This window comes from Nomascus leucogenys, chromosome 16 (genome assembly GCF_006542625.1).
Source record: "Nomascus leucogenys isolate Asia chromosome 16, Asia_NLE_v1, whole genome shotgun sequence".
NCBI lineage: Eukaryota > Metazoa > Chordata > Mammalia > Primates > Hylobatidae > Nomascus > Nomascus leucogenys.
This window is the reverse complement of record NC_044396.1, coordinates 2,282,448-2,299,018: the sequence shown is the minus strand read 5'-3', so window position 1 is coordinate 2,299,018 and position 16,571 is coordinate 2,282,448. Positions and strand designations below refer to the sequence as shown.

The 16,571-nt window shown below is 41.4% G+C and overlaps 1 protein-coding gene across 2 annotated transcripts in view; it reads right to left on the bottom strand.

The window, feature by feature from the left end:
• Window positions 1-16,571, bottom strand: part of SLCO5A1 (solute carrier organic anion transporter family member 5A1) — a 155,768-nt gene that overhangs the window by 81,098 nt on the left and 58,099 nt on the right. For both annotated transcript variants that reach the window (XM_003274811.2, XM_012496051.2), the window contains 2 exons: window positions 6,850-6,982; window positions 170-387 (listed from right to left, as the gene is read on the bottom strand). In XM_003274811.2, the coding sequence (XP_003274859.1) occupies window positions 170-387; window positions 6,850-6,982 (351 nt within the window). The remainder of the gene's footprint in view (window positions 1-169; window positions 388-6,849; window positions 6,983-16,571) is intronic.

Below are 16,571 nucleotides of genomic sequence, written 5' to 3'. Positions count from 1 at the left end.
TTACTCTGTCAAGTTTCTAAGAGTTTTGCAACACTTACTCTCACTCTTAGTACTTATCTGGCCACAGGCCAACCACAGACAGTGGATAGACAGCACGGGCCTGGGACCACACTATCAGTAGCACTGATCGAAGCGCCATGCATGTATTTATTCAAGGGGCATACTTTACCTCTGACATCCTTTCCAAATCCCATCGAAGAAACTTTTTTGTCCGCTTGTTCACTGTTGTTTGATTTCTCCTTCAGAACATCGTCATCACTAACAGCATCAACAGAAAATTTTTTCTTTTTCTTTTTCTTGTGTCGAGGTGGAAGCTTTTTTGGGAAAGTAAACATTGGGAATATCACAAGAAACATTGCAATGGCACAAAGGAGGAATCCACTCCACCTAAAAAATTGGAAAACGTGAATAGCATTTATGGCTTTTCTTTTGTGAGTGAGAACAAATTAGTAAAGTAGAAGTTTGTGGTGATAAAATTCTGGAGAAAACTTTTTATAATCAACTGTAAAGCAGTAGGAAGTTGAGCAAACTAAGAAAATGAAGGAATTCTCCCTTTCTGTGACATAAATGAGAAATCTACTCAATAATTATACCAGTGTATACTGAATATTATAATCAGCAACCTGATTAGAATTTCATTCAAGTATTCTTGAGCACCAATGAGTTAGTTCTGCTAGCATTGCTAACCTTCCACAATGTGTATTTTATGATAAATCCCTAAATTATAAATTCAATAGAAAAATAATGTAGACTATAGCATGTTACGTGGACCAATATAGACATTTTTTTCTCATAAGAAAAGCATTAATATCCCATGTGAAATATGTTTTAAATTATTGAGAATTTTCAAATATTTTTCTGCAAACACTTAAGAATGTATTGACCTGGCCGGGCGCAGTGACTCACACCTATAATCCCAGCACTTTGGGAGGCCGAGACAGGAGTTTGAGACCATCCTGGCCAACATGGTGAAACCCTGTCTCTACTAGAAATACAAAAATTAGCCGGGTGTGGTGGTGGGCACCTGTAATCCCAGCTACTCGGGAGGCTGAGGCAGGAGAATCACTTGAACTCGGGAGGCGGATGTTGCAGTGAGCAGAGATCAGGCCACTGCACTCCACACTCCAGCCTGGGTGACAGAGCAAAACTTAAAAAAAAAAAAAAAAAAAAAGAATGTATTGCCGCCCACTTAGCTGGCCTTCACAATACTTCACCAAGTATAAGGGTTACCAACAAAGACATTTAAACTTAGTCCTTGCCTTCAAGAACCTGCAACCTGTTCATAAGCAAGCCAAAAATATAAGAAACAACCACTAAGAAATGCAAAATGTATATAATTAAATATCAGATTATACGGTACAGATTATGAGGGCTATCAAAATTCAGAGAGGGGAAATTAATGTGTATCGGAAAGCTTCCTAAGAAAAGCAGAACAGAAGCTATTAGACTGAGAATTCTGTCTGGAAATTCACCTGAGGTTGCCACGTTGCAGAGCACTAGGAAGCAAACACAGGGAGTAGAATGAAATTGTAGTGCTAGAGCCCTGGGCTTCTTGACTGCATGATGCCCCGTGGGGCAATTTCTCAGTCCCCTTTCAACCTTTCCTTAGCAATCAGAGGTCCCTGGCGCTCCCTAACAGGGTACCCACGTTCTAACTATGATTCCTCACCTCCAAACTCTGCCATTCAAGCTTCCAAGTTCATAAATGCTCAACACATTCCCATCAATTGTAACCAGAATGCAAGCAGCATCGGAAGTATTAACGCTGAATTCAATCAAGTAAGAATATAGATCCATTGCAAAGTGAAAATTCATTTTTTAAAATAATGTTTCTATTAAAGTGCTGTTATCAGCTGCTAAAGGTCACAGTTGAGAGAATGATTCCTACAATTAGTCATTAATAATTTAATGTGCTATTTTCAAAGACATTTAAAGTTACATCAAATGAAGATTTTAAGATAGTCAGTAAAGGGCTTTATTTTGAGAAGTTTGTTCGGGGCAGACTTCCAGCAATCTCAGTTATTCAGAATGTAATCACCAGCCCAGCGCCTGACACAGATTAGGTACTCAAAAAAATCTGCTGAATAAATAAATTGAAAGAGACAGTTTTAATTTTAAAAATGTCAGCTGGTTACGGTGGCTCACGCCTGTAATCCCAGCACTTTGGGAGGCCAAGATGGGTGGATCACCTGAGGTCGGCAGTTCAAGACCAGCCTGCCCAACATAGTGAAACCCCATCTCAACTAAAAATACAGAAATTAGCCAGGCATGGTGGCAAGTGCCTGTAATCCCAGCTACTCAGGAGGCTGAGGCAGGAGAATGGCTTGAACCCAGGAGGCGGAGGTTGCAGTGAGCCGAGACCTTGCCACTGCACTCTAGTCTGGGCAACAAGAGTAAAACTCTGTCTCAAAAAAAATAAAAATAATTTAAAAGGTCATCTGTCTATAGAGAACATAGCTATGATAACACCTGCCCCCCCTTAGTACTTGGCTGCCTACGAGGTCCTTACCCATCAGGCACTGCTCACTTGCCTCTGGAGCCTCTCTCCACGAACTCTCCATTCCAGTCCCCTGAATCCCTGCAGCTCCCTGAGCTCTCACACTCTCTCAAGAAGAGGGCAGGCAGTGTAGTGTAGGGGACAACTCATGGGCTGTGGCTTCAGGCAGACCTGGGTTTGTATCCTGTCTTTACCACCTGCTTACTGTAGGACCCCGGGAAAACTATTTTGCTTTTCCAAATCAGCCTTCTTATCTACAAGAGGGGTATTAAGTATGTTTGGGGATCATCAAAATTAAATAAGACAATGTTATGATGGATGTCATAATACATCTGTCCCCAAATTGGCAATCGGTTCATGATAGCTAGTTTTGTGTGGCTGGTTTGCTTTTTAATTAATTATTCATTCATTTTGATTTTTTTTCTTTAGAGACAGTGCCTCACTCTGTCGCCCAGGCTGGAGTGCAGTGGCACGAGCGACCGCCCGAGCTCAAGTGATCCTCCCACCTCAGCCTACCAAATACCTGGGACTACAGGCACAGTGGCCAATTTTTTATTGTTTTGTAGAGAAGTGGGGGGTCTCACTATGTTGCCCCGGTTGGTCTTGACCTCCTGGGCTCAAGTGATCTGCCCGCTTCAGCCTCCCAAAGTGCTGGGATTATAAGCGTGAGCCACCGCACCCGGCATGCTTTTTACATAGCATTGCACTCAGCCTCCCTGCCCATCCCAGCCCCAGCCATTGACTTAAGATTATATGCAAACATTAAAAATGTACTCATAATAGCCCAAAGTGAAGGTGCATAACAGGAAGGGGAGAAATATGGCAAATAAACAAAAATAATACAAAAATAATATTAAAGTGTGGGGTCACTTCAAAGCAGAGCAAACCAACTCACATTATTCAACAGTCTCAAATAACATCGATACAACACATCATATAACAATGATGCTAAAGAGGGCTCTGAGAAAAGCTGAGACAAGAAAGTGTGCAGTACCTGTTGGAAAAAGACACATCAATAACAGCTACACTTGAAAAGCCAAGCTACCTAAATCCCTTTCATGAACCACGACTCAGAGACCATTCACTAAGGGGGCCAGTTAAGAGAATGAACTGAGAGCTCTGCTCTGGAGTCAGTTTCTTTTCCCAGTTCTCACTGACTCTGAGGCTTATGGAAAATTATTGAATTCCCTGAGCATCAATTTCCTCAGCTGCAAAATGCACATACCAGTGACTACCTATGGTTGTTCCAAGGCTTAAATGAGAATGTTTGTGGAGCTTAGTATAATGCTTGAGATAAAATAAGCACCCAATACATTTCAGCATTATTCATTCATTCCTTCCTTCCTTCTCCCTTTCAGCATGTACCTATTGAAAACTTATCACTGCTGCCAGACATCGTATAAAATAACATCGCATCAAATAACTATGTCTTTGTTCAAGGTAGAAGTCTGTTACAAGTAGTTACTCAATAAAATTCAAATTCATGTTTAAATAGACCCTCATTATATATTTCTATATTGACAATCTTTATCATGTATAGAACTAACATTGAGACATGAAAAATGGATAAAATTACTTGACCACTGATTAAATTCAAAGGACTGAATAGCTAACACATACTGTACAGCAGGAACAACTTACAGTGCTAGACATGTAAACTCATTCATTCCTCACAATGACCCTATGATAATAAGTACCATAACTACCTTCTTTTATGGATTATAAAAACTGAGGCACAGAGTAACTTCCCCAAGGTCACATAGGTATTAGGTGGCCGACTAGGTTTTAAACCCAGGGGAATACGGCTTCAGGGTCTATACTCTTCATCTCTCAATTTTATTTATTTATTATTTATTTATTTTGAGATAGAGTCTCGCTCTGTCACTCAGGCTGGAGTACAATGGTGCAATCTCAGCTCACTGCAACCTCCGCCTCCCAGGTTCAAGCGATTCTCCTGCCTCAGCATCTCGAGTAGCTGGGACTACAGGCATGCGCCACCACACCTGGATAAGTTTTTTGTATTTTTAGTAGAGATGGAGGCTCGCCACGTTAGCCAGGGTGATCTCGAACTCCTGACCTTCAAGTGATCCACCTGCCTCAGCCTCCCAAAGTGTTGGGATTACAGGCATGAGCCACCTTACCCAGCCCTCATCTCTCAATTTTGCTGCCAACTGGACTAACATCTCCTAAAAACAGTTCAAAAGACAGCATAAAGCACTGGTAAGACTAAAGCTCCTGCCTGCCCTTCTTCTCCCTACCCGAGTTAGTTCTCCCCATCTTTCCCTCCAGATGTTTCCCTGTCACTGTGCCCTCCTTAAGGACCTCCAAATAGAACACAGAACATATGCTGGATGTTCATAAATAGAGTTAATTAATCTGGTTTTCTGACAATGAAAAAAGTCTCTACTCTGATTTATTTCAGAACTGGAAAGAAAACAGACAAGAGCAAAAATTTCAGTATGAGTCAAGAACTTAAAACTCCTGTGTTATTTCCCTAACACTGACAGGGGAACTCCTTTCTGTATGATTTAAAAATTCTATATGTAACAAACCTGCACATTGTGCACATGTACCCTAAAACCTAAAGTATAATAAAAAAATAAAAAATAAAAAATAAAAATAAAAAAATAAATAAAAGGTCAAGAATAGACAAATCTATAGAGACAGAATGTAGATTAGGGGTTTCTTAGGGCTGGAGAAGGGAACTGTGGAAAGTGACTATTAATGGATTTAGGGTTTCTTTTTAGAGTGATGAAAACGTTTTAAAATTGTGATGATGGTTGCACAACTCTGTGAATACAATAAAAACAACTGAATTGTACCTTTTAAATCAGTTACTTAAATTATATATATGTATTTTATATAGTATATCAGTAGATTTAAAATTATTGAATGATGATATAAAATAATAAAAACAAATCTTAAAATCTCAAAAAAAAAAAAATTCTACCAGACATAACACTTTCAGCTTCAAAGAGCATTACTTATGAAAATAGGAAGTGTGTATAACAATTAATACGTTAGCTGCTTTGAAAATCAATAGTGTTGAACATTATTCCTACCAACCTCGGAGTTATGATGTTATTATCACGTAATGAAACACAGAGAGAACAAAGTACTCTAAGACGCTTTTTAGAAAGTAATTACTTTCTCCATGTGTGTCTATGTTCCAAAAAAAAGTGAGTGAGTAATTACTTGGCACATATCTTTTCTAGTACTGAAGTATTCTCTTTACTATAAAGTGAAAATGCCTTATCAAGGTATATATGTTGCTAATCCACATGAAATGAATTCAGGACACCAATATTTTCAGTTAGTGCTTGCAATTGTAAAAATTAACTTATCATGTTAAAGTTGAGGACTGCAAGAACTCAAATGCAACTCTGTTATTTGGATAAATAACATAACATCCAAAGTTGAAATTCTCATTCTGAGTCCTAAGCATTACTTATTTTGCAGGACAATTAAGTCCTAGCAAACGAGAAAGCAGCTAAACCTCTAGCACACGTGAAGAAACAAAATATTAGCAAGAAAAAAGGGTCACTGAGAGTGTGACAGTGGGAAAGCAGGACTGGCATTCCAGGCAGTGGGAGAGGGTTGTAAAGCACACACACAAATACAATAAGAAAGTGAAAACAAAGTATTTTTTTAAGGCACAGAAAAGATACTGAAACGTATGATTAAAGTCAGCAGGAAAGTCCCCACACAGCCACAGCAGTCCTTTTCCTTCACTCTGCTATAAAGGAAGCACCCCAATCCTAAAGAATGCGGATTAAGCCAGTGTCCCCAAACCTTCTGTATAAGCTCCCTGCTATAAGAAGTTACCACACACGTTGTGGCCTTAGGCAACACAACCTGATTCATGTCACAATTCTGGAGGTCAGAAGTGTAAAGTGGTTGAAAGGGCTGGAGGCTGGGGGAAGAACCCATTTCCTTGCTTTTCCAGCTTCTAGAGTCCACCTGCATTCTTTGCTCGCAGCCCCTTCCTCCATCTTCAAGGCACATCACTCCAACCTGTGCTTCAATCATCGAATCTCCTTCTCTGATTCTTGCCCTCCTGCCTCCCTCTTTCCTTTGATTACACTGGCCCCACCCAGGTCATCTAAAATAATCTCAAAGTCCTTAATCACATCTGCAAAGTCCCTTTTGCCACGTAAGATAACATATTCATAGGTTCTGGGGATTAGGATGTAGCTTTCTTTGGGATGTTATTATCCTGCCTGTCGCCCCTTCCCAGGCACCTTTCAGCTATTTTTTGTCTCCCCGTTGGAAAAATGTTAAATACAAGTGTACTGTGACGTTAACTATTATTAGTAAGAAGTGAAATTTAAAAATTAGAAAACAGAACTTACCAGTTTCCAATGAAACGAGGGTCATTCTGGTCAAGGTGAACAGGATTTCTGGGATCAACATAAAAACCAATAAGAAGTCCACCTAATAAATATCCCACTGCGGGGCCAAGTGCTCCCATGACATACATGATGGCTGAGAAGACAGAAGGGGAAATGTGAACTACAGCAACGTTTGATTACATGTTAGGAGTTCTCTCATTTCACTCTCATACCATAGACATCTCACAGTTCAATCCAGCTAACTTCCAAAAATGGGGACCTTCGGAGATTTGTGTCCATGTTTACATCTTGGTTTTGAAGCTTGCCCTTTATTTACCCGTTGTCCTCTTAGAGCATAAGAATCACTGGGAGAGCTTTTTGGTGGCTTTTGTTTTGTTTGTTTCTTTTTTGAGACAGAGTCTCACTCTGTCGCCCAGGCTGGAGTGCAGTGGCGCGATCTCAGCTCACTGCAAGCTCCACCTCCCAGGTTCATGCCATTCTCCTGCCTCAGCCTCCTGAGTAGCTGCGACTACAGGCGCCCGCCACCACGCCTGGCTAATTTTTTGTATTTTTAGTAGAGATGGGGTTTCACCGTGTCAGCCAGGATGGTCTCGATCTCCTGACCTCGTGATCCGCCCGCCTCGGCCTCCCAAAGTGCTGGGATTACAGGCGTGAGCCACTGTGCCCAGCCCTGTTTTTTAATATAAGTGTTCAGGCCCCACTCCAGAACCACTAAATTCTAATTTCTAGAAGTACAGACCTAGGCTAGTTAATGAGGCAGTCACTGAATAACCAAGAGAAGGTTTTTTTTTATGTCTAAGATAAGGAAAAAAAAAGAAAAAAGTAGATGTCACTTGTCATAGCTAGAAGATTCTAGCAGGATGAGGGAATTCAAGGCCAGATTTTGCTATGAGGCTGGATTCAGCTGAATTGACAAAACTGTTTAAGTGTCCTCAAATTGCTAATTTTTTTCAAACCACCATGTTATAATTAAATAAGATGTTACAATGCATTTGGTTTACTGTTAATTGAAGTATCTTATTCAAATATGAATAAATCTGCCTAAATGGCGTGGGTCAAAAGTTCCAAATGGAAAACACCAACCACAGATGAACCAGAAAATAATTTTTTAAAGCACATGCCCAAGGGGGGTGGGGAGAGTATGTCTCACTGTCAGTGGATCAAAAAGGTTGTCACTGTATCCAAAAAACTTGCCATCAAAATGGGCATATAGGCCGGGCACGGTGGCTCACACCTGTAATCCCAACACTTTGGGAGGCCAAGGCTGGTGGATCACCTGAGGTCAGGAGCTCGAGAGCAGCCTGGCCAACATGGTGAAACCTCGTCTCTACTAAAAATACAAAATTAGCCGGATGTGGTGGCACATGCCTGTAATCCTAGCTACTTGAGAGGCTGAGGCAGGAGAATCGCTTGAACCTGGGAGGTGGAGGTTGCAGAGAGCCAAGATGATGCCTTCACTCTCCAGTCTGGGCAACAGAGCAAAACTCCATCTCAAAAAAAAAAAAAAAAAAAAAAAAAAACAGGCCAGGCGCAGTGGCTTACGCCTGTAATCCCAGAACTTTGGGAGGCTGAGGCAGGTGGATCACTTGAGGTCAGGAGTTCAAGACCAGCCTGGCCAACATGGTGAAACCCCATTTCTACTAAAAATACAAAAATCAGCTGGGCATGGTGATGTGCACCTGTAATCCCAGCTATGCGGGAGGCTGAGGTGGGAAAATCACTTGAACCTGTTAGCCAGAGATTGCAGTGAGGCGAGATCACACCACTGCACTCCAGGCTGGGTAACAGAGCAAGACTCCAAAAAAAAAAAAAAAAAAAAGGGTGTATAGCAAACAACCACAAATTCATTAGCATTCCTTTAATTTTTTATTTTTCAATTTTCACTTTCATAATTTAAAATTATAAAACAAATAATATTTTGTCAATTTTAAAATTTTAAGATAGGATATGGAATTCCTTGAGAATCATAGAAAAATCTAGCCACATTCCAAACCTAATTTTTTCCTATTTGAACTCAGTTATTTGGGGACAAATCAATAAACACTTTTTTTTTTTTTTAAGACGGATTCTCTGTTGCCCAGGCTGGAATGCAGTGGTGCGATCTTGGCTCACTGCAACCTCTGCTGCCCCGGTTCAAGCGATTCTCTTGCCTCAGCCTCCCCAGTAGCTGGGATTACAGGCGCCTGCCATCACACCGGGCTAATTTTTGTATTTTTAGTAGAGACAGGGTTTCACCATGTTGGCCATGCTGGTCTCGAACTCCTGACCTCGTGATCCACCCACCCCAGCCTCCCAAAGTGCTGAGATTACAGACGTGAGTCACCACACCCAGCCAATAAACACTTTTAAGACACTGTCGTGTACAAGGCCTGGTAACAAACTCAGATGTTAAATGTTCCTCATTTCCAATGTCATCATACATGGTTAGCCACTGAGTACATAAGGAAGCTTTGCCATATCCTTTAAAGTTACCAGAAAGCAAACTGGAATAATTAGAATGGCTTCACCTTACTTTATCATTCACACCTAAATACACTTTGAATGATTTTGTACCTCCTGTTACTTTTAACCACAAACAGCAAGACAGTAATTTAACACCTGCTCTCACTTTTCACACTATTTCAAAAGAGAAAGCACAGTGTTTATTTTATAGAATCATCTGCTCATAACAATAAGACATTAAGTTCTTTGACTCTCCATCTGTGTTTGGAAATGGAGAATGGAGGCAGAGCCACAAGTAATTCGTACTTTTTCAGAAGCATGCTTCTCATCAATAAAAATAGAATTTTGATACAGATCTTGTTAATCTCTTTGTTTATAGCCTAGACTGTAACTCAAGAATAGAAAGTACTTTTTCTGTTATAGGTATTCCCATATGCATATGAAGATAACACTTATGTTTACACCTCCAGACAAACCGGCATCATTTACAACTTAAAACTGTAATGAGGCCAAAATGTGACATGAATCATTCTCCCAAAATAGTTCTTCTGGCATGAAAGAGGCTATCTTACAAACACAGACAGGGAAAAGGGTATTTCCACCATAGCGTTTATGCCAGGGGCACCTGAGTGCAACATCTTGGAGTGGCAAGCGGGATTGTGCAGGATGTATACTGGCCAGGCACACAATATCCAGTGAGAGGAAAATTCATTAAATAGCGTTCACCAAAAAAAACCCTTAACTATTCCCTAAAATATACATAAAGCTTTTTAAAATTCGGAAAGGTAACCAGAAACATTTATTTCTATTATATAGCAAGCAAGTCCAGTGGAATCACTCCCATATATATCTGTGTGCCTGTGTGTATATATAGGTATGTATATGTGTGCCTGTGTGTATACAGATACATAGATATACACACACACACACAGGCACACGTATACATACATATACAACTACATATACATGTATATGTGTATATATCACTGTATATTGCAATTATATATGAATACATAGACATATATAACTGTATATTACAGTTATATAAGAATGTGTGTATATGCATATTACTCTGTATGTGTATTTTATATATATACACACACACACACAGAGGCACATATACATGTGTAATTCTTGACCTGGTCCCATTTAGTAAATAAGTCATTCTCTGGGAAGAAGTATTTCTGGCTAGAAGAAGCCTTTCTGGCTACTGCACTAACATTAGTGGATTAACCAATGGTTCTCATTCAGAGCTTATAAAAGAAGTAAATTGTTGAAGCAAACCCATACCACTCAACTCTCCCAGTCGAAAACTCTCAGTCATTCCTACTGACTGAATGTAAAGGTCTAAACTGGCCTACCTGGAGTTCAAGTGCAGGACAAACCGGCCTCCTGCTACCATTCTATGTTAAAACTGTAAGATCTAAAGCCTGTACTCCAGGCCCCATGCTCAGCACAGGCCTAGGTGGAACCAGGTTCCTTCCTTTCCTGACCTCACCATACTCTGCCCGGGCCTTTCCAACTCTCTGGATCCTACCTATTCTTCAAGGTCCAACCAAGTCCAGCCCTGACTGTCCTCCCCTAAGTGGCCTCTCTCCTCAGAACCCCTGTAGACTCTTTTTTGTCTCTTCTAGCAGCCCTCACACTCCATCATGCATCTCTAGAAGTAAAAGGTTTTCAGCATTTATCTCAAATGGAAGTGTTTTCTGTATAATGCGTAGGTACTATTAGTCTCTCTCTCACAGCTGACTTCGAATGCATCAGTAAATCCTGTTGGTTCTCCCATCAAATTATATCTAGCATCCAGCCCCTTCTCCTCACCTCCATAGCTAATACTCTGGTCCAGGCTCATCTGGAAAACTGCCCTAGGCCTTCCAGCTGGTCTCCTGGCTTCTGCCCTTACTTCCCTACAGTGTATTTCAACACAGCAGCCTTAATATCCTCTAGAAACATGAGCCAGATCATGTCACTTCTTGGCTCACACCCTCCAGTGCCTTCCCATCCCACTCACAGCATGAAACCCATGTGTAGCTACAGGGACCTGCCGACACATTGGCACCCGCTGCTTTGTCTCCCCGCTTCATCTCTCATCACTCCCTGTTCCCTTGGCTCCAGTCATACTGGTCTCCTCGTTCTTTAACCTTCCAGGCACATCTCCACCTTAGGGTCTTAGCAGTTGCTCTGTGTGCACATGTGTGTGTGTGTGCGTGTATGCATGTGTGTGTGCGCATGTATGCGTGTGTGTGTGTGCATGTTTTGGATGCTCTTCCGCCACATGGCCACACGGTTCCTTCACTCACTCCCTCCAGGTAGTTACTCAAACAGTTCCTTCTCACTGATGCCTGACATGGCCACCTCATCTAAAAATTAAAGACTCTTTGACCAATTCTTACCACCCCTCTTCCTGCTTTATTTTTCTCCCTAGTATATATTGCCACCTAACACTACATATTTCCTTTGTCCATCTTGTTTATCATCTGTCTTCCCCAACTGGAACATAAGCTCCTCAAGAGATGCTGGTCAGTGGTGCTCACTGCTGTGTCCCCAGTGCCCCGTGCGTGAAGGAGGCACACAGCCCTCTGCACTCACATGCTCGTTACTCTCTCTGCTCCCATTCAGCCAGTGAACGCTCTACTGTCATGAACAACAGTAGATGTCATGATGAAACTCTTCCTCGGTGTACACCAGTTCCTGACCTCTTAGCTAATAACAGCAGATAGCAACCCATATTTCATGCAGTGAACTTGATAAATTTCATGTTTTTTGACTGTGTCCCAACAGATCTGATTACACCGTCATTGGTTTCCTCTCTTGGTGAAGAACTTGGAAGTTTGGGCTATTCAATGAACCAGTAACATAAATATAAATAGAAGTCCCAATCTGTCCTTCCTGCACCCCACTGGATTATCTTACAGGCAGTGGAGTGCCCACTCCCCTCTGAGAGCATGCTAAATCATTCCATTCATTTGAGATTAAATGTGACCTACTTTTTATTTCTATTTATCCTGTCAAATATTTATATCTTATCTTTTCAAGAAACTCTGCATCCCTGACAGCAGGAATCACACCCTACATAGTACTACACAGTGGATAAAGCACAGACTCCAAAATCATGTGTTCAAATCTCAGCTCCAATGCTCAACAATCTTAGGACCTCGAGCAAGTTGCTTAAGCTCTCTGAGCCCGTTTCCTCATCTGTAAAGCTGAGATGGTAGAAGTATTTACTCACAGGGTTATCATAGGCATGAAAGGAGTTAATACCTGTAAAGGGTGTGGAATGCCTGGCACACAGGCTATATAAGAATAAGCTGTTTTAGACCACGCATGGTGGCTCATGCCTGTAATCCCAGCACTTTGGGAGGCCAAGGCAGGCGGATCATGAGGTCAGGAGTTCGAGACCAGCCTGACCAACATGGTGAAACCCCATCTCTACTAAAAATACAAAAATTAGTCAGGCATGGTGGCAGGCGCCTGTAGTCCCAGCTATTCAAGAGGCTGAGGCAGGACAATCGCTTGAACCCAAGAGGCAGAGGTTGCAGTGAGCCAAGATTGTGCCATTGCACTCCAGCCTGGGTGACAGAGCGAGACTCTATCTAAAAAAAAAAAAAAAAAAAGAGAATAAGCTGTTTTAGGCCACTTGTGGTGTCCCATGCCTGTAATCCCAGCACTTTGGGAGGCCGAGGCAGGCTGATTGCTTGAGCTTAGGAGCTCAAGACCAGCCTGGGCAACATGGCAAAACCCCATCTCTACCAAAAATACAAATATTAGCCAGGCATGGTGGCATGCACCTGTAGTCCCAGCTACTTGGGAGGCAGAAGTGGGAGGATCACCTGAGTTTGGGAGGTCAAGGCTGCATGAGTCATGATCATGCCACTGCACTCCAGCCTGTGCAACAGAGTAAGACCTTGCCTCTTTGGACATGGGAGGCATTCAACATGTATTTTTTATGGATTGATTACATATCATGATCAAAAGAATGACCATGACCCTTATTTCTTATCCTATGTCTCTGGTTGCTCATTTGTCTGGATGTACCTCCCCCCAACCTTGGCAAGATGAACAGGTTACACATCAAAGGAATGCCCATCACTTGCCCACAGTCACAGACGTAGACTGTATTGGCCATCTCAGGCTGCCATGACAAAATGCCACATGCTGGGTGGCTTAAGAAACTGACACTGATTTCCTCAGTTTAAGAGGGTGGAGTCTAAGATCAAGGTGCCATCGGCACTGGCTTCTGAGGAGGCCTCTCTTCCTGGCTTGTGGATGGCTACCTTCTTGCTGCGTCCTCACCTGGCCTCTCTCTACATGAGCAGGAAGAGAGCGTTCTGGTGTCTCTTCCTCTTCTTATAAAGACCTCATATATTAGGGACCAGGCACATGACCTCATCTCACCTCAACAACTTCCCTAAAGGCTCCCTCTCCACATACAATCACACTGGGGGTCAAGGCTTTGACATATGAATCCTTGGGGGACACAATTCAGTCCCTAGCAGATACCGACCCGTCTAAAGTCGTATCATTCCTCTTTCCCTTCTCTTGCTATTACTTCACTGCTCATCTAACATGTCTGTCCTCACCTTGACCACAGCCTGCCTCCCTCGGCCTTGGACATGATTTCTCTGCTGACTGTGTTTCCACCTCGTTCACTCAGTCAGCACATTGACATCTTCTGGTACCATCCCTTCAAGCTTGACTGAGTCCCCAGAGTCTGCTGTCTATGTGCTGGTCGCATGGTCATTCTTTCTCCAGAACATCCTGTGTACACTTGACCTAGAGCTAGCTCGGTGACCCACATGGGCTACACTCCCCATCCTTGAAAGCCCAGTGCTTCACTGAGGACTCGCCTGACCCACACAGGCCACAGGAATGTCTCTCCTAGGTGCTCACATCAAGTATTATCTGCACTGCCCACTTTATTATGTTGTGTATTATCACTACACACCCATTCATCAATTTTTTCATCTTTCCAGCTAGGTTAGACAGACTTTGAGGGCAGGCAACATGAATCACACTTTTCTGAATCTGCCCCAAAACCTAAAATACTGAACTATTGACACAGGAAGCACTGAAGTGAACATCCTCAGATCAGACCCCAGCCCCCACACCTGTGCCATGTCAAAAGTTACTCTCTCTGAGCCCTAATAAGATTATGCATATAACCTGCTTAATATAATAAACATAGAAGAAATATTAAGTTGGATTTTTATGTTGAATAATTACCTATTAATTCTGTAATAATTATTATTAAATATTAATTTTATATAGATCACATACATACATTATTTAATACATGACATACTTAACACCTTTAGGTTATCTTAATAAGTTATCTCTTCTGGATTCATTATTTTTGATCCAGGAACTGGTTTTTGTGACAGGCTGGGGAGATGGGAGTTGGGAAAGAGAACATCTGGCCTTTCTTTCCTTGCAGAAGGGCCAGTGTAGGGTATCTTTCTGGAGTTGAACACGTGTGTGTCTATGCCTGTTGCTATAATTATTTTAAATTAAACTTCAGGGTTTTTCCTAATGATTACTAAATATAAAATGGATTTATTTAGGGAGAACTCTCAAGAGCACAAAAAATAATTTTTAAAAAATCACCATAATCTCTACTACCCAAATAATACCATAGTAACAATAACAATAGTAATAGATATTTCATACTATTCATATATTCATCTACTGTATAAACTTTTTAAATAGTTAGAATTACACAGTAATTATTGTTCTATAATTATGTTTTTTCATGTAACTATCTCAAGCTTTTTCTATGTTAATAAGTATTCTTCTATAACATTTGCTATGTCTAAATGGTGCCTCATCGAGTGGTTATCTCATACTTCATAGCCAATCCCCTATGGACGCCAGCTTTATGCTGTTACAAATATCTAGCTGAGATTATTGATCTGAAGATTGTATGGCTTATTTGAAGCTTTATTATGCATATGCTGCAAAGAACCAGATCCGGGCCAGGCACGGTATCTCACACCTGTAATCCCAATACTTTGGGAAGCCGAAGTGGGAGGATCACTTGAGCCCATGAGTTCAAGACTAGCCAGGGCAATATAGTGAGACCCCATCTTTGTTATTTTATAATTAATTAATTGGTTAATTAAATTTTTTTAATGAAGCAGATCCCAACATAAAGATTGCGACATCCACCCACATATACACACCCCGCCCCGCCGCAAATCCATTCCCAGCTCAGCTGTGTACTTTCGTGGAGTTAAGAAGCCACTTATGCTGGGAAGGGTTTCTGATGTTTTCAGACCCTTCCAAAAAGGTCACCTTCAAGGGGAAGCCAGCTCTCCATCTCACCCTGGCCTTGGACATCACAGCTGCCTCAGCTGAGAGGTGGCTCTCAAGAAGCCTGGCCCTGCCACAGCTTCCTAGCTGCCTCCTCACTGCCCCCGCCAGTGTTTCCTGCACTGATCTGCGCCAAGCTCCTGGACCTTCAGAACTTGCATTTCATTTTCTTCTTAAATTACTCTTCCCCTTTTTCTATGATCACTTCTGCTTTTGACATTAAAGCACATTAACTGCTATTTTTAATCCCATTTACCATCACATTTTTAACTTTCTCCTGCAGATTTAACCTTTATTATACTCTAATCTCTCTTTCACTTTTAGCTTTTGATCTTACTTTATTCTATTTTAGATGGAGTTACACTCTCGTCACCCAGGCTGGAGTGCAGTGGTACTACCTTGGCTCACTGTAACCTCCGCCTCCCGGGTTCAAGCGATTCTCCTGCCTCAGCCTCCTGAGTAGCTGGGATCACAGGTGCCCACCACCATGCCCGGCTAATTTTGTATTTTTAGTAGAGAGGGGGTTTCACCATGTTGGCCTGGCTGGTCTTGAACTTCTGACCTCAAGTGATCTGCCCACCTCACCCTCCCAAAGTCCTGGGATTACAGGTGTGAACTACCACGCCCCACCTGATCTTACATTATTTCAAATGTGTTTTATCTTTTAAAACATTTCATGGGGTGTTATATTTTAAAAATTAACTTTCATGTTTTTCTTTTGAATGTGTTGTTACTTTCTGTCTCTCATACTTTTAAGTTTGCCTACTTTTTTAGTGCTGTTTGTATTAGGCTAAATTTATTTGTAGCAATTATCTTGATTTTAGAACTTTAAACCTTTGTTATATTCCTTAATTTTACCTTATTTTTAGTGTTGAATGGTTTTTCTTTCCTTTTTTAGTCTTCTTACATGATCTTGTTTAACAGTGTTTATCTTACTCTTCTCTTACGTGGTGAATATTTTGTGATCAGTT